The 23,695-nt window shown below is 42.5% G+C and overlaps 2 protein-coding genes across 5 annotated transcripts in view; both read right to left on the bottom strand.

Moving 5' to 3' along the window:
- Positions 1 to 16,808, bottom strand: part of KAT14 (lysine acetyltransferase 14) — a gene marked incomplete at its 5' end in the record, with an annotated part of 56,734 nt that extends 39,926 nt beyond the window's left edge. For 2 of the 4 annotated variants that reach the window (XM_082252299.1, XM_082252301.1), the window contains 4 exons: positions 2,369 to 2,550; positions 7,480 to 7,601; positions 11,371 to 11,492; positions 16,556 to 16,808. In XM_082252299.1, the coding sequence (XP_082108425.1) occupies positions 2,369 to 2,550; positions 7,480 to 7,601; positions 11,371 to 11,492; positions 16,556 to 16,808 (679 nt within the window). The remainder of the gene's footprint in view (positions 1 to 2,368; positions 2,551 to 7,479; positions 7,602 to 11,370; positions 11,493 to 16,555) is intronic. The other 2 variants (XM_082252300.1, XM_082252302.1) reach the window with 1 other exon arrangement.
- A 125-nt stretch (positions 16,809 to 16,933) lies between these two features.
- PET117 (PET117 cytochrome c oxidase chaperone) lies at positions 16,934 to 22,077 on the bottom strand. Its single transcript, XM_082252308.1, has 2 exons — positions 21,925 to 22,077; positions 16,934 to 17,243 (listed from the first exon to the last, which is right to left on the bottom strand). The coding sequence occupies exons 1-2, from the start codon at positions 22,018 to 22,020 to the stop codon at positions 17,115 to 17,117; spliced, it is 225 nt and encodes a 74-aa protein (XP_082108434.1). The 5' UTR covers positions 22,021 to 22,077; the 3' UTR covers positions 16,934 to 17,114.
- Between the last annotated feature and the right edge of the window lie 1,618 nt (positions 22,078 to 23,695).

Here is a 23,695-nt window from a genome sequence, read left to right as displayed (position 1 = left end):
GACTCCGTCGCGGCCGACCCAGCGCACTGGTCTGCACGCGCTCGTAGGCAGAAACCGGGGTGACCACTGGATCTCAACATCCAGCCCGTCGCCCGGCCCCGCATACTTACTTGAATATGTCGCGGCCGACCAAGCGCAATGCCATGGTCTGCGCGCGCTCGTAGGCCGGCTGGGGTGACCACAAGTGTCGCCCAGTCCGGCATTTTTGCTTGAAGATCTCACAGGAAAAAAACACTGGAGAAAACTACCTAAAAAATGTCTTTTTCTTAAAGAAAAAAAGTCTTGCCAGGACCAAAAGATCCCAGCAAGGAACTTAGGTCCTTACTCCTGACTAGACAGAAAAAAACTGATTCCCTGTAGCAGAGAGAGGGAGGATATACCCTCAGGGACTGCCCCTAAGGTGGAGCCAGAACGTTTTGTCATTCTGCCTAGTCCTACTCCTGCGGAGACAACATAACCCAGCTCTTGAGAATCAAGAAGACTACGTCTGTCAATGAGCGATAGAGAAATACAGACATACCCCTCCCCCTTTTTTACCTTCTCTATCTCTGCGATAAAGGGAATACCCTTGAATGGTTGCCATCCAATCATGAGAGTTGTCGAACCAAGTCTCTGTTATCCCCACAAAATCTAAGTCCTCCTCATACATCAGCAGCTCCAGCTCTCCCATCTTGTTGGCCAGGCTTCTTGCATTGATATACAAACCTCGTAATTTTGACCGGATGCATACCATATCCTTATTTGATGTTGTTTTTTAGGCTGCTCTTGTGAATTTTCCCCATACCCACCTTGGATTTAGGAACTCTGAACACCCTACTGCTAATGTCCCCATTTGTGCCCTCTGAAACTTGCTCGCTGCTGGCTAATTCTACATCTGTACCCTCCACTCATAATCTAGTTTAAAAGCCCCTCTAACTTTTTGGCCATCCTCTCACCCAGTACGGTTCCACCCTCCCCATTTAGTTGCAATCCGTCCCTACCAAAGAGCCGGTGGCCGACTGAGGAGTCGGCCCAGTTCTCCAGGAAACCGAAACCCTCCTTACTACACCAGCTCCTCAGCCACTTGTTAACTTCACTAATCTCCCGCTGCCTCTCTGGTGTGGCTCGAGGTACAGGTAGTATTTCTGAAAATACTACCTTGGAGGTTCTACTCCTCAACTTAGCTCCTAAGTCCCTGAAATCATTTAGGACTCTCCATCTCCCTCTGCCTATGTCATTGGTACCTACGTGTACCATGACAGCTGAGTCTTCCCCAGCCCCACTCAGTAATCTGTCCACCCAACAGTAGATTTTTAGAAAATTGAGTTTGAACGATTTTTCAACTAGTGTATGGCCAGCATAAGCCTCTGTCCGTGTACATGTTTAAAAAAAATGATGGAGGTACCATCATCCTAAATTTGGTATTTGGAAGAAATAACCTATGAAGCCCCCAGTAAGAAGAGTAATGGACTATCTCGGTATCCAATTATTGAACAAAAATATTAAAAATATGTAAATTTTATTTATACAAAAATATTAAAGACAAATGTACAATTGTCATAAAACAGCAATACATAACATCGACAGTAAGTTATACAAACATGTTTGTTTACGATATACAGTATATCGTGAATTATTTGCCCTTTAGCATCTGCCTGAGGTTACTATGTGACCAGTTACACATGTTGGTATAAACTTACTGTCTGTTGATGTTATTATGAATTACGGTTTTATCACAATTGCACATTTATATCTTTTTAAAAAAAATGTATATAAATAAAATTTACAAATTTTAAATACATTTTTTTGTTCAATAATTGGGTACAGAGATAGTCCATTACTCTTCTCACCGGGGGCTTCGTAAGGGTCAGCCCTGGTTTTTTCTTCCAAATACTGTCACGATCATAACTATAATACAGTTAATACACTTTGGAATCCAATGTTTGATGTAAAATTACAGTTGAAAGTAAGCACTCTCACTATTTCTGCTAATTTGTAGGCAAAAAAAACACAAAACTAGGTAACAGAAGAACAAATGATCAGCAAGACCTTTTAAGAAAAATGGATTAAAAAAATAAAAATTGTATATATAAATATATAAATAAAGAAACAACTAGAGCTGATGCAGCTTAGCCAATGAAATTTCCAAAAAATCCCAAGAACAGGTCTAAAAAGCAGGTCACCAAGAAAAACTATTTTTTTTGTTGGGCTGTGTAATGTATAGAGTACTGCAAACAACTTGACGTTCAGGATTGGTTAAAATACAGACCGGTCTTCTATTGTTCGTTCCTATAACACAAGGTTATCAGTGGTTGTGGCAATGGCCAGGCTGAGTATTGGTTCTGGCCACAAAGTGGCTATACAAGCATACTTTCAGAGCATACAATACCTTTTAACTCCTGAGAAGTAAGAGAATACATCTCACCCTCAGGTCTCATGGCTGGAGGTTTGTTGTGAACTAGCTTCCACCACCCTGGCTCTCCAAACTCCTGAGCTCCAGACCGGAAGAACATGGGGCTTCCCACAGACAGACAGCCAGCAACAGTGCTCCACCAAGTAGAAGTCTTCTTCCTAGAAACAAATGCAAGGACATTTCTCCAGTGTACACACCCAGCACACCTCTTGTTGTACTAGTAAAGCAAGCAAAACATAAAGCAACAATATGCACAAATACTAGAGATGCACCGAAATTTCTGCGGCGGAAACATGACCAAAAATGGTGTTTTCGGAATTTTGTCACGATTTTACTGTGCTTATAGTGTTTTTCATAGGTCAAGTGACTCAAAAACCACATAAAATCCTAAATCTGGTGTGTGTTTGATGCGTTCTTGCTGCATTTTTAATGCATTTCAAAACATTGAGTTGCTGACCAAAAATGCAGCAAGCAAGATTTTCAACATCAAAATGGAAGCGGAATGGACCAGTGTGAAGATATACATAGAATTTATAGAAAGGGATGCATTTTTTCTTGCACTAAAAAGGTGCAGATAATGGCAGACAAATTAATGATAATAAAGTCAAATAGAATACAATTACATATATTTATTTATTTTTTTTAAACTGTCATTTTCAGCACCAGAATTTCCATTCAGTGCACCTCTAACAAATACTAATATATTAGCTAAATGAGAGATGATGGATGCATTTCTAAGCAGTACAATGAATTACAGGGAAACTACGGTTTCCTTCCTACTGTTGTGTGGGTGGAGGAATCAGGTTTTTTTTTCCCTTTTTTTTTGTTCAGCTCACTGGTTGACTAATGGCACTTTTCCACTGCAAGTACCGGCTCGGCTCTACTCGGCCCTGCTTGGCCCGGTTTGCTTTTCCACTGCTGGTACCGCATGGTACGGTGTTGGAACGGTTCGGTACGGTATGGTATGGTTTGCTTTTCCACTAAAGTAGTACTAAAGTTAAGTGGGTGGGATAACAACGGGGTGGGTGGGATTCTCTAACCAATCAGTGGCTAGTAGTGACTGCATGCAAAGGATTGTGGGATATGGTACCGGGTATGGTACCTGTTGGAACCACAATCGAGTAGGTACTGTTTTTGAGAGCCGTACCGTTCGGTTCCATGCAGTGGAAAAGCGCCACCGTACCGAACCGTACCGAACCGCTCCTACACTATACCATGTGGTACCAGCAGTGGAAAAGCGCAAAAGCGTGCCGAACCGTTCGGTTCCATGCAGTGGAAAAGCGCCATAACTGTCCTATTCTTTTGGGTTGCATATGTGGCAGCCTGTACTCTCTCCTATCACAGGTGCTGAGCTCACTCAAGGCATCAGAAGGCGACAGATCACATGTGCGGCCTGTAAGAACAGGATGGTGCCCCATACCATGGCACTAGAGGGGTGCTGGTCTCAATGCCTGGGCCATTCCTACAATACCTCAAGACCGAACTATCACAGGGTGCAGAAGATTTTAAGAAGGCTTCTTTTAAATGCGGTTTTGGACTACATTCTTTAAACCAAAAAGGGAGCTCCAGCTGGACGGTAGGTAAAGGTGAACTGACACTTTAAAATATAGCACTCCTAATTTTAAACAACTCATAAATTGAGTGTGAATCACATGAGTATTACCACCTCAGTGGTACTTATTAAAGCATATTATATTTACAGGACTATGTACCCTTCAACAATTCTATAAGGCCCCATTTACACCAAACTCCAAAACGCTGGAGGGAAAAAAAAAAAAAAAATTCTCTATGGAGATGGTTTACATCTCCACTACAAGTCACCTAAAGCCAAATGCCTAAAGCTCAAAAAAGTTCTGAAGCTTTTTTTGTAGCTCGAATCAGGCAGACTGGTGCGTTTTTGTGTTTAATCTGTTTCTATTAGGCTGCATTCACATGTCAGCGTATGATCGCGGGCAGAACCGTGCAAACAAAATACGCTCCAAAAAAGTACAAGAGCTTCTTTGGAGCGTATTGCGTCCCGCGATTTTGTTTGCGCGATGTTGCCGCGATTCGGCGGGCGTAAATCGCGGCAACATCGCTCGGCGTTTGGGGGGCTATTGCAAATCAACGGGCAACGCTAGGCGTCCCGCGATTTGCAATAAATCTCCGAATCGCGGGCGGAACCGCGGCGGTTCTGCCCGCGATCATACGCTGACATGTGAATGCAGCCTTAACCTTTTTGCACATACAAACAAAACAGGAATGAAGATTATCCAAAGAGGAAAAAAAAAAAAAAAGAAGAAGGATTGGGGCATTTATAAGAGTTTTTTTGTTCCATAGAAATGCATGGAAATGTTTGACTTGAGCCTTTTTGAGCATTTCTCTGCTAAAATGCAATAATTAAACAAAAATAAATAATAATAAGGCCCCGTTCACACTGGGGCGACACTACTTTGCCGGGCGACCTCATAGGTCGCGGCGCGCTGCTCGCACCGCGACCTCGGAGTGGCCGGTACGGACTTCATAACATTGAAGTCTATGCAGGTCGCTCCGGGTCGCCCCAAAGAAGCTCCGGACCCTTTTTCTAAGTCGGAGCAACTTGTGTCGCTCCTATTAGAACGGGTCCACAGCTTCTCTATGGAAGGCGACCTACGGCGACCTGTCAGGTGACCAGGTCGCCTGACAGGTCGTCCCAGTGTGAACGGGGGCTTAAATAGCCCTAACCCCAACCCCTAACCCTAACAAGATAAATAAAAAATAAATAAAAAGATTCATTTTTAGGTTTGCCGATTGTCGAGCTTAAAAAGTCAAATCTGAGCTAGACAGACAACTGCTTCCTGTTCTTCACCAACAACAGTTTGCCTGCTGAGTTGAATAGGACAGCTTTCATGCCTCGCACACACATTCAGATAATCGTACGACTTATCGTTCACATTTTGTTGCATGATACTAATATCGAATTCAACAATGTGTACTAACCGTATGATTTTTTTCATACGATTCTGGAAAAGCTCCCTGGTTGCGGAGCTACACATCAGATAGTGCAAAACAAAAACAATGGCAGCCAAGCTTTTTCCAGGTTATTTTAGTGTTTCTGATCATGCGTGGTCTTTGTCTATAGATTTTTAGGGAACGCATACTGTACTGACTAAACGATTGTCGTCCGCTAGGCTATCGTATGACAGAAGTTATCGTATTTGTCCTTTTGGATTTTGTTGGACGAAATCTCGTGATCGGCTGTCGAAAACTGTGTACTAACAAGCAGATTATCGTGCGATCAAGTCAAAATCCATTTTTTCTGTGTGATTATTTCAACGTGTGTGTACGAGGCATAAGGCACTTCCTAAAAATGTTGTCTTTTTCAAGCCTTGTGTTGGCTTAGGGGGAGAGAGGGATCATTTTAAGGCTGTAATGCTCAGTGCAATGTATACACCAACACATGACACACTCTACAAGGAGGAATTCACTGCAACCTTTGTGTTACACACTACAAGGTGGTATTATGTGGAGTTCTCCGCTTGTCATGTGTTACACTCACACTACAAGGTGGTATCATGTGGAGTTCTCTGTTTGTCATGTGTTACACTCCTACTACAAGGTGGTATCATGTGGAGTTTTCTGTCATGTGTTACACTCACATTACAAGGTGGTATCATGTGGAGTTCTCTGTCATATGTTACACTCACATTACAAGGTGGTATCATGTGGAGTTCTCTGTCATATGTTACACTCACATTACAAGGTGGTATCATGTGGAGTTCCCTGCTTGTCATGTGTTACACTCACACTACAATGTTGGATCATGTGGAGTTCCCCCGTTTGTCATATGTTACACTCACATTACAAGGTGGTATCATGTGGAGTTCTCTGTCATGTGTTACACTCACACTACAAGGTGGTATCATGTGGAGTTCTCTGCTTGTCATGTTACACTCACATTACAAGGTGGTATCATGTGGAGTTCTCTGTCATGTGTTACACTCACACTACAACATTGAATCATGTGGAGTTCTCTGCTTGTCATGTGTTACACTCACACAAAACCTTCCGATCATGTGGACTTAATGTATAGTATTCATTGTAAACTGTGAGCTGAGACCCCAGAGCACTTCCAGCTACACTGACCATTCCCCCTGCGTCCAGCTACACTGACCATTCCCCCTGCGTCCAGCTACACTGACCATTCCCCCTGCGTCCAGCTACACTGACCATTCCCCCTGCGTCCAGCTACACTGACCATTCCCCCTGCGTCCAGCTACACTGACCATTCCCCCTGCGTCCAGAGCCATTCTCCTATAGTTGTCTTGAGTCAAAGCCCTGCACAGCTATACTGTATATGTGCACTGAAGCTCCCAGCCCTCCCATGTCCTTTGTAAACGGTTCATTTTTTATTTCTTCATTTTCTCATGAATGAAGATGCACAATGCATCCTTATTGATGAGAGAACACTGGGGGGGGGGGGGGCTATGACCAGCTCCTCCCATCCTGTATATGCCCACTGGTTACACAGGAACAGTGTCCCTCCCTGGAAGTGATGTCACTAGCCCTCAGTAACCACACCCACTGGCTGCAAGGAAGAGGGATTGAAGTCATGTGACAGGCACTGAATACTGCAAAATAAAGGTAGAAAAATTGGGATTTGTTTTCATTTTGAGACATAAGGCTGAACTTAAGCTTACATTAATGATTTCAGGGGAGAATTTAAGTATTTAGGCTTTCCTTCCACTTTAAGGCTCGGCTCACACTGAGGCAACTTGTAAGGCGACTTATTCGCCCGACAAGTGACGCTCCATTTAGTGCGATGGAACCATTCTAAATCAGAGCGACTCAAGTCGCTCCAAATTAGAAAAAAGGTTCCTGCTCTACTTGAGGGCGACTTCAGAGCAGCTTGCATTGAATTCTATTAAAGAAGTCGTTTTCATGCTTTGCTGAAGTCGCGCTGTGTGGGGCGGGCGACTTTAAAGCCACCCCAGTGGGAACGGAGCTTTACCCCTAATCCTTACAAAAATAAAGCAATCATAATCATACAAAATCAATAAAACAATATATCTACCCACAAAACTGAAACTTAGTGTAGTTCGTAGAAGACATGCATTTTAAATTCTCACCTGCTACCCAGCAAGAAGGTCCAGTGTTTCTCTATGAACGAGCAGATGTCTTCTTTCCATCGAAAATAACCTTGGCGACCAGATCCTTCCAGGGACAGGTTGTACATGGCCAGCATAACCACCTGGAACATTAGAAGTTCAGACCATTTAGGGTGCTGGTCATTTTATTTCCTAGATAACCACTACAATTAGTAAATTTTAGGAGCAAATACGCAGAGGAAAAAAAAACACTTCGATTAACCGGATGCTTTTAAACATGATGACAAAATTAAAAATATATTCCATTACTATGGGGCGGAAAAATTCAGAATTCAGGTGTAAGACAAGTCTTTCTGGGAGACAGCAAGCCACAATAAAAAGTTAAATTTAATGACTGTAAAATTTAGATTCGGTTTACATGTCACCTTTTAAAAATTGGTTGTAAAGTTAGAAAGTTTTTTTATCCTAATGCATTCTATGCATGAAAATATATACCTTCTGTGTACAGCAGCCCCCCTTGGCCCCCTAATACTTACCTGAGCCCATCTTGATTCAGCGATGTTGCAGAAGTGTCTCTGCAGCCCAGGACTCCCCTTCTCATTGTCTGAGATGGCAGCGCAGCGCCAATGCCTCCCGCTGCTGTCAAAGTTTGTGAGCCAATGAGCAGAGAAGGGGCGGGGCCAAACTGTGGCTCCATGTCTGAATGGACATACAGAGCAGCGGCTCGGCTTGGGTGCTCTCATAGCAAGCTGCTTGCTGTGGGGGCACTCGGCAAGGGGGAGGGACCAGAAGCGCTGCTGAGGGACCCGAGAAGAGGAGGATCTGAGCTGCTCTGTGCAAAACCAACTGCACAGAGCAGATAAGTATAATATGTTTTTTTTTTTTAAATAACAAAGACTTTAGTATCACTTTGATGCACCAGCCAGTGAACTTTTCCCAGTAGCGGTTAGTCTGAAGGTTGAGGTGACATAGGTCTCTATAGCATGACTAAAGCCACCTAATGCTGTGGGAGACCTATAAAATATTATATTCTCTAATTATTTTCAGTGTGAGCAGTTTTGCGGTTTTAAGTTACTGAAGGTACAAAAAGCTATTGCATTTCTGCTGTTTGACAATACCCAGCAGTTTTGCATCCAGCCAAGTCCTGCACTCCGAAGCCACTCTGCACTTGAACAACTAGGACCCACACTGACCTGTGATTGGACCATAAAAGAGCAAAAGCACACTGATAAAGACATCACTCTGCTCCCTCCTCCTCTCAGGAAGTATAAGATTAGGGGTGCAGCCAAAAATCGTAAACTTACTTAAAATGTCTATTTTTTTTTTTGGAAGCTTTGTAAAAATATTTTTACACTTAGCGATGTGGGGGAATCAAGAATGGAGAAAGATCTGGGAGTCTTAGTATAAAAAATAGACTAAGCAATAGCATGCAATGTCAAGCTGCAGCTGCCAAAACCCGGCAGAATATTGGCATGCATAAGGAAGGGTATATATTCCAGAGATAAAACTATAATCCTACCACTTTATAAAACTCTGGTCCGGCCACATCTGGAGTATTCTGTCCATTTCTGGTCGCCAGTCCTCAGAAAGGAAGCAATGGAACTGGAAAGAGTCCAAAGAAGGACAACTAAACTAATTAGGGGATTGGAGGACCTAAATTATGAGTATTGTTTACAAGCGCTTGATTTATTCTCCCTAGAGAAGAGATGCCTGAGAGGGGACATGATAGCAATTTACAAATACCTCAATGGTGATCTCAGCATAGAAAAAAAACGATTGAGTCGAAAGGAGTGCGAGAGAACACAAGGCCATTCAATGCGATTAGAGGAGAAGGGATTTAACCTCAGGCTACGCAAAGTGTTTTTTACAGTAAGGGCAATAAGATTGTGGAACTCTCTACCACAAATGGTGGTAACTGGGGGGGGGGCGGTATGGCTACTTTTAAAAGACTCTTGGACATACATCTCCAAGATCAAAACATTCAGGGTTATGGGAAATGACTATGTCCACACACGCCTACACAGGTTGAACTGGATGGACTATTGTCTTTATGCAACCTCAACTACTATGTAACTCTGTGGAAAAAGAAAAAATTAACAGCGTCTCTTTACCAGACTTTTGAAAGTTTTATCTTCTCAAAGAAAAATCTCCAACTCTTCTCAATCACACCTTATTTATGTCATCAGTTTTCGGCAGCAACTATATTTGTGAGCAACTATTTTTAAAGGATAAAGCACGCGAAGGGCAAGATTAGAACCAAAATATCTGATGAACACCTTGAGCATTCATTGAGAATTGCTACTCCATCCATTCAACAAGATATTGATGTGTTAGTCAAAAGTAGTGTCAAGTCGGTGGCACTAGTTTTATGTTGCCATCTTTTACTTTTATAATAAAAAATATTACAAAAAAAACAAAAAATGGTTTTATTCCTCAGGTAGGTACATTATCTATATCAGTGACCATTTACAATCCTTTGTGATCTGCCTGACTTTTTCTGCTCATCAGCGATCCTTATTTTTAGTGTATTTTATGTGTTGCCCAAGACAATCTTTCTCAATCTCTTCTTCCAAACTGGCCAAGGAAAAAGGTTGGACACCACTGTAAAGCAGAGATCCTTTACTACGGCCCTCCAGTTGTTGCAGAACTACACATCCCATGAGGTATTGTAAAATTCTGACATTCACAGACATGACTAGGCATGATGGGAATTGTAGTTTCTGAACAACCGGAGGGCCATAGTTTGAAGACCCCTGCTGTAGATGGTTGGCATACAGTTCTCTCCCACTCTAGGTGCAGAGGATTACCGGAGGCTGATATGAGGAGAGGTTTGTTTTTAATATTTTTTTACAGCTGCTTGAATGACATGTGGAACTCTACCTGTCCAGATGCTTATTTTTTTTAAAAGATATTTTTATTCCCATATATGGAATAGAACGTTGGCTTAAAGCGGAGTTCCGGCCACAAAAAAAAAAAAAATTTTAATGAACATACCCCCGGGACAGTCAGGGCTAGTACATTACACAATGGCTAGTCTCTGATCTGTTCGCACTTACCTGCAAGAAGAAATACTCACTTTTAAAATTTCTTCTCCAGCATGGCCATCTCTGTTGTGGGCAGCTGAAGCCAGCGCGATCCTCTTCTGCATCCTCTTCCGTGTCTTCTCCCAGAATGCGCCTGCACCGGCCCCTCTCGTCACTTCCGGTGCGGCGCTGCATTCCTCCACAGCTTCTGGGCATGCCCAGAAGCTGTTTAGCAGGGAATGCGGCGTCGCACCGGAAGTGACGAGCGGAGCCTGTGCCGTCGCATTGATTCCTGGGAGCGATGACGTTTAGCTCCCAGGAATCATTGCAAACCGGAAGTGACAGCGCGGGCCGCGGCCGCCGAGGGAGGAAGTGGAAGAAAGGTGAGTATTTCTTTCTATAATAACAAGGTAAGTAAAAAAAAAAAAAAAATCCTAACTATCCATTTCCTTTTCAGGTGAAGAAAAGCAAGCGGATGGCCACAAAATCGATTATGTCGATTTTTTGGCCAGAACTCCGCTTTAACACCAATTAATGATTTCACCTCCGACACTCGTAAATCAGCAGAATATCTTCAATTCTGAGAAAAACTAAAAGTTACTATCCAAGTTAACCCAGTCCCAATTCTATCTTTTTTTTTTTTTTAAAGGTATGCAACAGAACACAATAGTAGGACATGCCATCACGTTAAGAAAACATCCATTGATAGAAACATGCAGAATGAATACGGACAAAAGTGCAAATTACACTAGAAATGAAATGCAATAGTAATAAAATACCCCATTGTTCTGCTATAACTCAAGTCTAAGGGCCAACACACCCTTATAAAAAAAAAAAAAAAAACTACATTGCATTGTAGGCCCATTCTAAATCTGCTCTTTTAACTTACCTGCTGCCAAGTCAGCCTTAAGCGCTCAAAACGCTCTTTGCTGTCTTCCGCACAGTCACTGCATATAAATTTGAAGAAATTGTCCCCTTTCAGATGACTTGGTTGGTCACCTCTGAGCTGGCCTGAAAACGAACACATGACCGACAACATCCTTAGTAATCTGGGTCATCAAAGAAAGCTTTTGACACCAAGTTAAACCTACAACGTATTTAAACTGACATACTATTAAATTCTATACTTCACAGAAATCAGTAGGACAAGTCAGGTTTACAAAATCTCATTATTTTATCATTAATAAAAAAAAATTAAAAATGTGTATAGCCACATAGAGTAATGTCAGCCCTGGAGACAGCTTCCATACCCACATCCAAATAATTGCAAGACAAAAGAAAAAACAGAAAAGGCACATCACACCATGACATGGTCCTAAGACCAAGTCGTGATACTGCCTAGTAGGTTAGGACTTAAGGGTATGAAGCTGTCAAAAAACAGGTGAGCATATATATATATATATATATATATATATATATATATATATATATATATATATATATATATATATTTTATATAGATAAAATAGTATATTTTATTGAAAATACAAAATTGTTAAAAACATTTCACATCAGTAACAGTTGAAAAATACATCATATATACAAACTGTGTTAACTCTAGATAGAGATATAGTGTGCCGGTTCAACGCATTTCGTAAATTGGTAATAACCAATAGCTGCTTCGTAAGGAACCATAAATATGGCTATATCATCTCTACAGACATTTTTGATACTTAAAAGCATATATAAATGCGATTATTCAGTCAAGCATATTCCACCAGCTCATGGGTAAGCCATAGTCTCCAAGTTGTCCCCACAGGAGGCGTGGTATACACCCATCATAGGGACAATGGTGTTCCGACGTGAACTGGACCGTGCCTAAGCAGGGTAAAGAGGCAAACAGGCAGCAGACTCTGAAGATCCCACAGATGGCGAACCCCGAGAGACGAACACAGTATCTGCCGCTTGTCAGATAGCCCTGTTTGAGTGGCGTGCCAACAGGAGCGCCACTCAAACTTAAAAATGTGTATAATATAATATATCTCTTTCCTCTTGAGCTCCCATATGCCTAGGCAAAAGTCATATGGTCTCTGGATACCAGATCTATGGGCATTTTATGTAATTATAGAATGCAGGGAGTCTATTGTTTCTACCAGAAAAGTCATGTATGGATGTATGGTAAAGTTGCCCTAAAATAATATGTTCAGCATAAATACTGTGCAGCAATAATAAGCCGGAAACCGACTCTGCATACACAATAAGTAAATGTGATCATCCTGGTGTATTGCATAATAAACAGAGAAACAAGCTTTGTAACATACACTGATAAATATAAGCTGATCTCTAAGGCCTCATGCACAAAAAACGCTGAATGTGCATAAACGCCCATAAACGCTAGGCACATTTAGCACTTCAGCATTTATTTCAATGGCCAGAATAAAAAAAAAATTCTGGCCAATTAAATAAACTCCCAAACTCTGCTAAACTTTTTTAAAAAAATGCAGCTTAGGTGAGTTTATAACGCTGATTTTCTCCTGTCAGGATGAACAGTGTTGACAAGAAACCAGTGTGCATGAGACTTCAAAGGTAAATGGCCTTCATATCTCTATAAATAGGAAGAGAGGATGTGCAATAAAATTTAATTATGTGACAGATTACATTAAGATCAGATATACACCGAATCTAATATGAGCTTGTTTTCTTTTTTCCTAACCATGGGCACATTACTTGGAAAACTGTGTAGACTTGTATTTGTATAAGTAGTTTATGAAAGTCCAACTCCAGCCAACATTTATTTTCTCTATTTTGAACAGTAAATAAGAGACAAAACCTCTTTCTGGGTTTTAACGTTGAGCAGATTTTCACTCATTTTTAAAGTTAGAGGAAAGAAGCAATAAAATAAGGCAATTAAAACCTGACAGTGTTTCTAACCCTTCCTCAATCCTCTAAAAGAGCGATTCAAAATGGAAAGAATCTGTTCACTTCCTGTCCTGGTTACACCACAGGAACTATGGGGAACATACCCCGGTGGAGTAAAATTTTCTGGCTCAAATTTCACCTTAGGGGGGTCATACTGCCAGGCAAAAAACAACACGCTTGTGAGGCCCCGTTCACACTGGGGCGACGCTACTTCCCGGGGCGACCTCCTAGGTCGCGGCGCGCTGCTCGCACCGCGACCTCGGAGCGGCCGGCATGGACTTCATAACATTGAAGTCTATGCAGGTCGCTCCGGGTCGCCCCAAAGAAGCTCCGGACCCTTTTTCTAAGTCGGAGCGACTTGTGTCGCTCCTATTAGAACGGGTCCATAGCTTGTCTATGGAAGGCGACCTACGGCGACCTGTCAGGCGACCAGGTCGCCCCAGTGTGAACAGGGGCTTAAAGCTCATAAATGCCTATATAATTTTAAATAGGTGACCCATAACAAAAACAGGAAGTGAAAGGAAATCCCTACAAAGGTAGGGAATCCCTGGTTGCCACCAAGGGGTTTATTTACTAAAGCTACAGAGGGCAAAATTAGTCACAATTCTGCAGAGAAACCAACCAGCTTCTGACCTCAGGGTGTTTAAGCTTTAGCAATAAAACTTGGAATCTGCAGAATGGGGACTAATTTTGCCCTCTCTAGCTTTAGTAAATAAACCCCCAAGATTGCCAAAACTAGTGCCCCTACTGGAAGTTTTCCTTCTTTTACTGCTCTGTCCACTCTAAGCATTGTGTGTATTGCATGTAACTTGAGCTAAATACAGTACATAGTGCTGGGTTCCGGGTGTGAGACAGACTTCCCATCTTACACCCAGAACAAAACAGAGTCTGGCTCAGCCATTCATAGGTAGCTTGGTATTCTGTGAAGAAATACAAAGCGTCCTCTGAATGGCTGAGTGGAAGGGGCGGCCTGAGGACGTCGCACTCTGCGATTTGGCCAGAGGAAGCTTTGTATTTATTCACAGAATACAAAGCTGCCTATGAATGGCTGAGTGCCACTCAGCCAGACTAGGTTTTGTTCTGGATGCGAGACAGGAAGTCTCAGCCTCACAGCCAGAGCCTGGCACTGTGTACTGTATGTAGCTGAAGTTACGTGCAGTACCTACAGAGCTCAGAGTCATTGCAGCACTTAATGAAGCAAATAGTTTGTTTGGAGCAGCTTGGTCCAAGCAAACTATTTAAAAGGACATGAAACATGGATATCAACTTTAAGGCATAACCCCCATTCCTCTAAGTGCAGCTTACCAAATCTGATAATTACCTCTACCCCACAGTGATCTTAAAATGTGTGGCTTTGCTTGGAGCCCACAGAAAGCACACAGTCCTTGCCAGGTCCTGGTCATCCTTCATATATGCACTGTGGCCCCAATCATTTCAATGGAGAGAGCCGTACTCTGCAAGAGCCCTGGAGGCCGTCATGAGTACAGCTCCTCATCAGAATCAATGGGGCTGTGGCGCACTTCCGCAGGATGAAGAGGACCCAGCAATGACCCTTTCTGAAGAATAACTGTGCGACTCCAAGCAGGGTCCCACAGTGAAAAAAAAATAATAATAATCGCTGGATTGGGGGCAGAAGTATATAAGACCAGGGTTGGGGGTGGCTCAATGCCTTTAGGGCAACTTGTACCCAACGTAGTGGTCTTTTAAAGCTAGTGAGTCAGCCAACAGCCAGTCAACAAGCATATTCAAAAAGTCAGGAATGGCAACTCCTCTCTCATTTCAGCCCACCTTTAACCACTTGACGACCGATCACGTTGAGGGTACTGTGGCAAAGTGGCTCGTTATCGTCCAGCGACGTAGACATATTCAGACACAGTCGGGCCAGGGGAGAAGAGGCGGTGATCACCGCCGCTCTTCCCTGATCGTCTGGGATCGAGTGTGGAAATCCGCCCACTTGTGTAAACAAAGTGGGCAGATCTCCTGTGTGACAGACAGTCACAGATTACAGGATTCAGCATAGCTGAACTTGCGATCTGTGTCTGTGTCACACAATCCCCTCCCCCCACACACATCAGTAAGCATGAGGCATACATTCAACCCCTTGATCACCAATAAAGTTAACCCCTTCCCTGCCAGTGTCATTATTACAGTAACAGTGCATATTTATAGCACTGATTACTGTAATGTCACTGGTACCTCCAAAAGTGTCAAAAATGTCAGTTAGGGGTCCGATCTGTCCGCCGCAATGTAGCAGTCCCGCAAAAAAAAAAAAAAAAAAAAATCACAGATCGCCGCCATTACTAGTAAAAAAATAAACAATAAAAATGACAAATCTTTCCCTGTTGTTAGTAAACGCGATAACTTTTGCGCAAACCAATCAAAATATGCTTATTGCAGAAAACAAATTGGCCTAAAATGTTAAAAAATTTCGATTTTTACATTTTTTTTGGGAATGTTATATATCAGAATGTAAAAAATATTGTTTTTTTTTTTCAAAAGTGTCGCTCTTTTTTTCAAAAATTAAAAATCGCACAGGTGATCAAATACCACCAAAAGAAAGCTCTATTTGTGGGGGAAAAAAAAGAACATAAATTTAATTTGGGTACAGCGTCGCATGACCGCGCAATTGTCCGTTAAAGTAACACAGTGCCGAATTGCAAAATACAGCCTGGTCAGGAATGGGATAAAATCTTCCGGTCTTAAAGCGGTTAAAAATACGCTCATTGAGGATTTTTTTGTCAAAGACATGTAGCTAAATACATTTTGGCCTAAATATATGACAAAAATTGAATATATTGGATATTTTTTAACTGTCAAAGTAGAAAATGTCAATTTTTTCGCAAAATTTTCGCTCTTTTTTTATTAATATCGCAAAAAATGAAAAGCGCAGAGGTGATCAAATATGACCAAAAGGAAGCTCTGTTTGTGGGAAAAAAAGGACGTAAATTTCATTTGGGTACGGTGTTGCATGACTGCGCAATTGTCAGTTAAAGTCGCGCAGTGCCAAGTTGCAAAAAGTGGCCTGGACGTAAAGCAGGAAAATCCTCCGGTGGTAAAGTGGTTAAATATCCCCTGAGCTCATATTAAATCTGCACTCTGAATTATATTGAGTTAACAAGCACAAAATTAGCTTCGCAGTTTTCCTACTTACTTTTCATAAGCAGCTTTCTAGAAGATATAAAAAATACAAAAAGGGAGAAGCACCCCATACATACTTTCTGGGATCCATTTCTGACACTTGTCACAGTGAAAAGGCATCTCTTCCATCCATGGTGGGTCTACCTCATCGCAAACATCGCTGTTTAAAGAATCTCCACTCTGATCATGAGACAAGTCTACAGAAGCCTGGTCTTCAGACTCTACCAGCAACAGAGTCTCCCCTTCCACTTCCCCTTCCTCCAAACCTTCAGAAGCCGATGTTCTGGTGGCCTCATCGTCCATAGGAGTGATATGGGCTGATGTATCCATGACCTAAGCTCAGCAGATGACGGGATCTGGCTAGAACAAACTTCTTAGGTCTCTATATACAAGAGCGGACATCTAGCTCCCTATTTTACAATACAATCAGGCAGCACAGACCACAATGTACACACTTTCCTATAGTTTAGGCACTTTTATTAGGAGGCCATGAGGTCTTTTTTTTCCACAATGACAACTGAGTGTGATCGCTATGTAGAACAAGGCCAATCTGAAAACGTATAGAAAAGTCACAAATGATATAAATCAATGTCCTTGTTTCCAGAAGAAGTCCACAGTTAGGATTTGTTGAATGTTTCACTTAAAAATCTTCTCACGTTCGGACTCCAGTTGTTTGGTTAACTCAATCTGTTCATTAAGAAGGCGCAGGTTTTCTTGTTTCCGACTCTGCCTTTCCAAGTCTTGAACTACACCTTCACGCAGTCTCTGAAAGGAAATGCAAAGTTCACATTAAATGACAATTGACAAGGTTATTAACCTATTGTCACCAATTTTTAGCATATGTACGGAGTCTAATGGCTCATTTCCACTGAGCTTTCTGGTACGGTTCGGTACGGTACGCTATTTATGCCGTTTCCATTGTGAATGGTACCCTAATTCCGAACCGTACCACTTTTTTGGGACCCTATCGTTGGGGTACAAAGCACATTAGTACCGTACCAACAGGGTGGAGCTACACTCTGCAGAACTTTGATTGGTTGACAGAGAATCGTCTATCACAGCTTTCCTGCTACACCACGCCTATCATGAAAGGGTACTATTGGCAGTAGAAACGCAAGGTGTACCGTTTCGAACCGTACCGTACTAAACCAAACCGTACCGTACTACTCAGTGGAAACGCAAGGTGTACTGTTCCGAACCGTACCGTACTACACCGAACCGTACCACTCAGTGGAAACGAGGCATTAGACTCGCAGGGGTCTTCAAACTACGGCCCTCCAGTTGTTCGGGAACTACAATTCCCATCATGCCTAGTCATGTTTGTGAATGTCAGAGTTTTACAATGCCTCATGGGATGTGTAGTTCTGCAACAGCTGGAGGGCCGTAGTTTGAGGATCCCTGCATTAGAGGGTGGGCTTTAACACATATCTATGGGCGCGTTGGTTTCTGTACTGAGAGTGTGCAGCACAGACACCTCTCGGTCAGTACTAACGTTCGGGAAATGGTGTGACCGAATAAATGACTGATGGGACATCTAATCACAGTGGTCACACAATAAGGAAGACTTTCCCATCCCCCCAAGCATAATAGCCCAGTTAAAGGAACGCCAGGGAAAGAGTTACATTATATGTGAACCATTACCTTGTACCTTGTAAAATAACTCATTCAGTGTAAGAGAAAAATTAAAGGCAAAACATTTGTGGCTGCAAATGGTTCACAGCAACCACAAGGTACAGAGCCACTCGAATTGGCTCTGTACATTGCGATGGTGAGCTGAGCTGTCTAAATGGTGTAAATGGCTGCCCAAGCAGGTTTTTTGAAGTGCGGTTCATAACTGCTGATCCAGAAAAAAGATTTCACCTTCAGGCTATTTTTACAGAATGGTGGGAAATGGTGGTTAGAGATAAAAAAAATGTGACCACTGTGACAGCCAATCACTGTGGTCACATAAAAAGATGAAAAGCTGCGCTAACAGAATGATAAGGGGTACGTCGTGCTGACGTCACCGTGCTGCCCAGAGGACGGGCTACTGTGAGCCGGCCGATCTACTGCTTTTACCTGCAATTTAAATGCGAGTTTATTTTCATTTATCTTAATAAAGTGTGTGACTATATAACACTATCAAGCCCCTCTCTTTTGTATGGTACTATGGGAATACACCTCGAGTGACATCAGACCGGACACTACCTTTTCTTGGTTTTATTCCTGGTTACCTACTGGAGGAGACTTGCCTTGCCAAGGGCGCTGTGATGACATCCATTCAGGCTGATCGTTGTTCTGGTAAGGAGATGAGAGTGACACTATCCTAGGACCACTGGGTGACTGGATACTGATTTCATCCCTATCACTGCACCTCCTTGTGGATTTTATCTTGGGACTTTGATATTATTTATGCTATGAACTTGTACCATTCATTGCTGAATATTCTATGTGATTTTTAGTCGCTATATGGTTTATGAGGTTTGGTGCTTCATCAAGTTTTGTTTAGACATCATTGGTTATTCATTTGATGGATGCTTGTTCAATATCATTCTGTTAGCGCAGCTTTTCATCTTTTTATTACTTTTTGTGTAGTCTCACTTATAGCTGCTGCTCCCTTTCTTGACATTTAGCGCGGTTACATTATTACATTTACTGTGGTCAATGCCCAGCTAAAGGGATGTCAGGGAAGGAGTTACAGTATATGAACTCTTACCTTGTAAAATAACCCTCTCCGTTTAAAAGAGAAATGAAAGGAAAAATGTTTGTCTATAGATAGAAAAAAAAATTATACATTTCTAGATTTTTTTTTTTTATAAGTATAAGTGATTACATAATCTCTGTTCTCTGTTGCATTAGGGGCTTAGAGAAACAGCAGCACACTGATCTTCCCAGTAAATGGCTGTGCAGGGGGGAATGTGTCAGCACGTCTTGGCTCCGATTACAGGCAGGCTGTTCTCCAAGCACAACCAGAAAACTGACCATGCTGGGTTGGATGCGCTTCTTTGCCTAGTGTGGTCAGTTTTTAATAGGAAACTGGCAGGAACGCCAGGGATTTCACACAAAGCAAGCAACGCAAAGAGAACAGGATACTTTTTAACACAAATACATGATACAACAGACACATAATCAGGAATATGAAATGTTTGGGTAACATATTCTTTAAAAATAGCTGGCACGTATATGAAGATTTAATCACTTGTATACCAGCCTTTACCCCTCATTATGAGGGCTATTTTTTTTTGTTGACACTGTGATAGTTTAACAAATACTTGATCGTAGAACGCTGTACCCAAATAAATGTATAATTTTTTGACGGCATTTAATAAATATTTGGATTAATATTTTTACTATATAAAGAAAAAAAAAAAAAAAAAAGGCCAAAAATGTGGGTTTGCTGATATAAGCCTTTTAATAAAACAAACCCCCCCACTAACAATAATCACATACACATTAGTGGTCAGTGGCATTTGAACGACCTCCTGCCCACTGTATAAACAAATGACAGAGGGCGGGATGCGCTCTCCTTCTTAGACGGCGTCATATGAGGTTGCCCCAGTCTCACCTCGTTTGTGCAATGACGCAGCACTTTACTCATGTGATCGGCTGTGTCCAATCACAGCTGATCACATGTAAACAAGGAAGTGCCAGTAATTGTCTCTCTTCATCTCAAGAGTGTGAGGAGGGGAGAGCAGATTTGATCAGTGGCATCTCCTCACAGGGGAGAGACTGTACAGATAATCAGGGCACTGATCATCAGTGCAGCCCCAACAGTGCCCCAGGAGTGATGCCAGTCAGTGCCCCAGGAGTGATGCCAGTCAGTGCCCCAGGAGTGATGCCAGTCAGTGCTGCCTTTCAGATAGACTCATACCCAAAAAGACTGAGTACTGTAATAAAATCAAAAGTGCTTCAACAAAGTATTAGTTTAAGGGTGTGCACATTTAGGCAACTGCATTATTTTAGTTTTTTATTTTTACTTCCCTCCACCTAAGGCCTCATGCACACTGGATGTTTTTGCAGCTGCTGTTAGCAGCGTCAGACGTTTTTTTTTTGCAGCTGCAGAACGCCCATCCATGTTATTCTATGGCCTCATGCACACATAGAGCTTTTAGGAGCTCCAAGTGGCATAGGCGTTTAGTAGCTGCAAAAAAAACCCAGGACCAGTGCGTTCTGGAGCTGCAGCGCCAAGCTGACGTTGCTAAAGGCTGAATAACGTTGCTTAACGTGCGTTAAGCCACGTTATACGTTTTTTTTCTTCCATTCAAAATCAATGGTTTCCTATGGGAGCCTATTGATTTGAATGGAAGGCGCACCGCAAGTCGGATCAGGATGATCCAACTTTCGGTGCAACTTGCGCTGTGAGAATCTTGAGGTGGAACTCCACGCCAAAATGAGGAAAAAAACGGCGTGGGGACCGAGCTGCACATTTGTTGTTGCGTGAAAAGTTTAACTGCCCCTCCACATCTGCTAAAGAGCAGTGCGTTTCACTGCGTGTCAGGACACACAGTAATGGGAACCTAGCCTTATTTTTAGTAGTGATGCACTAAAAGTTCGACCCCTGAAAAAAGATTGGCCGAAAATAGGGTTTTGAGCGTTGTGCTGCAAGAAAAATAAAAGGTGCCCATAATGGCTGCTGAAAATGCCCGCGATTTTACAGTTTTTATGGTGTGTTTTTCATAGGTTATGTGAATCAAAAATACATCACAAATGCAACACCGATGTGATTTTGATGCATTCTTGCTGCATTTTTCAATACATTTCAACAGGGAGGTGAATTTTTAACTGACCATTTTATGCACTAAAAATGCAGCAAGCAGGACTTTTAACACGGTTTCAAAAAGTGCCGATAATGGCCAACAAAATAATTTTAATTTATTTAATTACTGATAATTAAAAAGTTAAGTATATACAATTATACATATAATATATAAATATATATACTGTTAAGTTACGTTTCAGCCAAGTGCATCCTGAATTTTCACTTTTGGCACCAGTATTTTTGTTTTTGGTGCACCACTAGTTTTTAGCTTAGATATTTTATTTGGGAGGCGTCACTGCTTCCTAAATATTGCAGAAAGTGGGGAATTTACTAAAACTGGAGCAGCTTCTGCAGAATTTCCAAGATTCTGCAGAATTTTGGAAAATTAAAGGCAGAAGGTGATTGGTTGCCATGCACCAGTTTTAGTGAATTCCCTCCAAAGAGCTTTATTGTAAAGTACAATAGCCAATCAGATTGTACCCTGCATAGGTCAGACTAGTACAACATGGATTCTGATTGGCTGCCGTTAGTTTCTCTACTACTGCATAACATGTATTGGGTAAGGCTGTAGAGGTATAGAAGAGTGCTGCCCATACACAGACCTTTCCATGGGGGTGTATTGTCCCATCAGAGGAGCACCCTCCTGCCTGACCTTCACCAATAACCTCCCATGTGTCTGCACAGCCACAGCACCGATCATCCACCGACCTCTCTCTCCAGATTCTGCTTCACATGTACTCCGATCACCGTCCCCACACTCAGCACCAACGAGATGCCCAGGACCACCTTGGACCGGGTAGACATGCCTGCTGCAACGGGGTCGGAAGGGGCGGAACGATGTTGGAACGCATGAGCGTCATACTGGAGCGCAACGCTGAGTGCGTGTGACCTATACGCCAGCAATTACATCATCTCCGTCTGACCCTGTGTTCGCCATGTTTGTTTCTGGCAATCCTTACAACCTATTTATATTTCTTTCTTTACTGGGAAAATGTGAAACGGATAAAAATGATTTAAAGTTCGTTGGCAAACATTTATTTCGATTTTTCGAGTTGTTATTAATATATAGTAATTCTGGCTGTGTGTATTGGATTTTGAAATTGAAGCAATGTAAATTTTGCAGGTTTTTTTTATATCTATATATAGTGTAAGTGTATGTGAGCAGCAGACTGTAAACAGTTGTATGAATGTGTACTAAAGCTGACTTCCAGCCAAACAGCGGGAGCACTGCTATCCCTGGTGGACATCATTAGCCTTGTGCGTGCCCCGCCCACATTTCCAACAGTGACAGGCTCCTGCCCACATTTCCAATATTGAAAGACCCCACCCACATTTCCAGTAGTAATTAGCCCCTCCCACATTTCCAACAGTGACAGGCTCCTGCCCACATTTCGAATAGCGACAGGCCCATGCCCACATTTCCAATATTGAAAGACCCCACCCACATTTCCAGTAGTAACAAGCCCCACCCATATTTTCAATAGTGACAGGCCCCCGCCCACATTTATAATAGTGACAGGCCACACCCACATTTCAAATAGTGACAAGCCCTGTCCACATTTCAAACAGTGACAGGCCCCACCCACATTTCCGACAGTGCCAGGCCCCACCCACATTTCCAGTAATTACAACCCCAAACACATTTCCAATAGTGACAGGCCCCAACCACATTTCAAATAATTATGAGCCTCGCCCACATCCCCAACAGCAAAAGACCCCGCCTACATTTCCAACAGCGACAAGCCCCCACCCACATTTCCAATATTGAAAGACCCCACACACATTTCCAGTAGTAACAAGCCCCACCCACATTGGAAATAGTGACAGGCCCCCACCCACATTTATATTAGTGACAGGCCCCACCCACATTTCCAACAGTGACTGGCCCCACCCAGATTTCAAATAATGATAAGCCCTGCCCACATTTTCAACAGTGACAGGCTTCACCCACATTTCCAGTAATGATAAGCCCCACACACATTTCCAATAGTGACCGGCCCCACCCATATTTCAAATAATGATAAGCCCTGCCCACATTTCCAACAGTGACAGGCCCCACCCACATTTCCAGTAATGACAAGCCCCACACACATTTCCAATAGTGAGAGACATCGCCCACATTTCAAACAGTGACAGGCCCTGCCCACATTTCTAATAGTGACAGGCCCCACCCACATTTTAAGTATTGACAAGCCCTGCACACATTTCCAATAGTGACAGGACCCGCCCACATTTCAAATAGTGTCAGGCCCCACCCACACTTCAAACAGCGACAGGCCTTACACACATTTCCAACAGTGACAGGCCCCACACACATTTCCAATAGGGACAGGCCCCACCCACATTTCAAATAGTGACAGACCCGCCCACATTTCCATTATTGACAGGCCCCACCCACATTTCCAACAGTGACAGACCCCAACCACATTTCCAATAGTGATAAACCCCACCCGCATTCCCAAAAGTGACAGGCCCCGCA

The sequence above is a fragment of the Pelophylax lessonae genome, assembly GCF_965119305.1.
Source record: "Pelophylax lessonae genome assembly, chromosome: 3".
NCBI lineage: Eukaryota > Metazoa > Chordata > Amphibia > Anura > Ranidae > Pelophylax > Pelophylax lessonae.
Note: the sequence above shows the minus strand (reverse complement) of the source record. Positions and strands in the feature narration are given on the sequence as shown.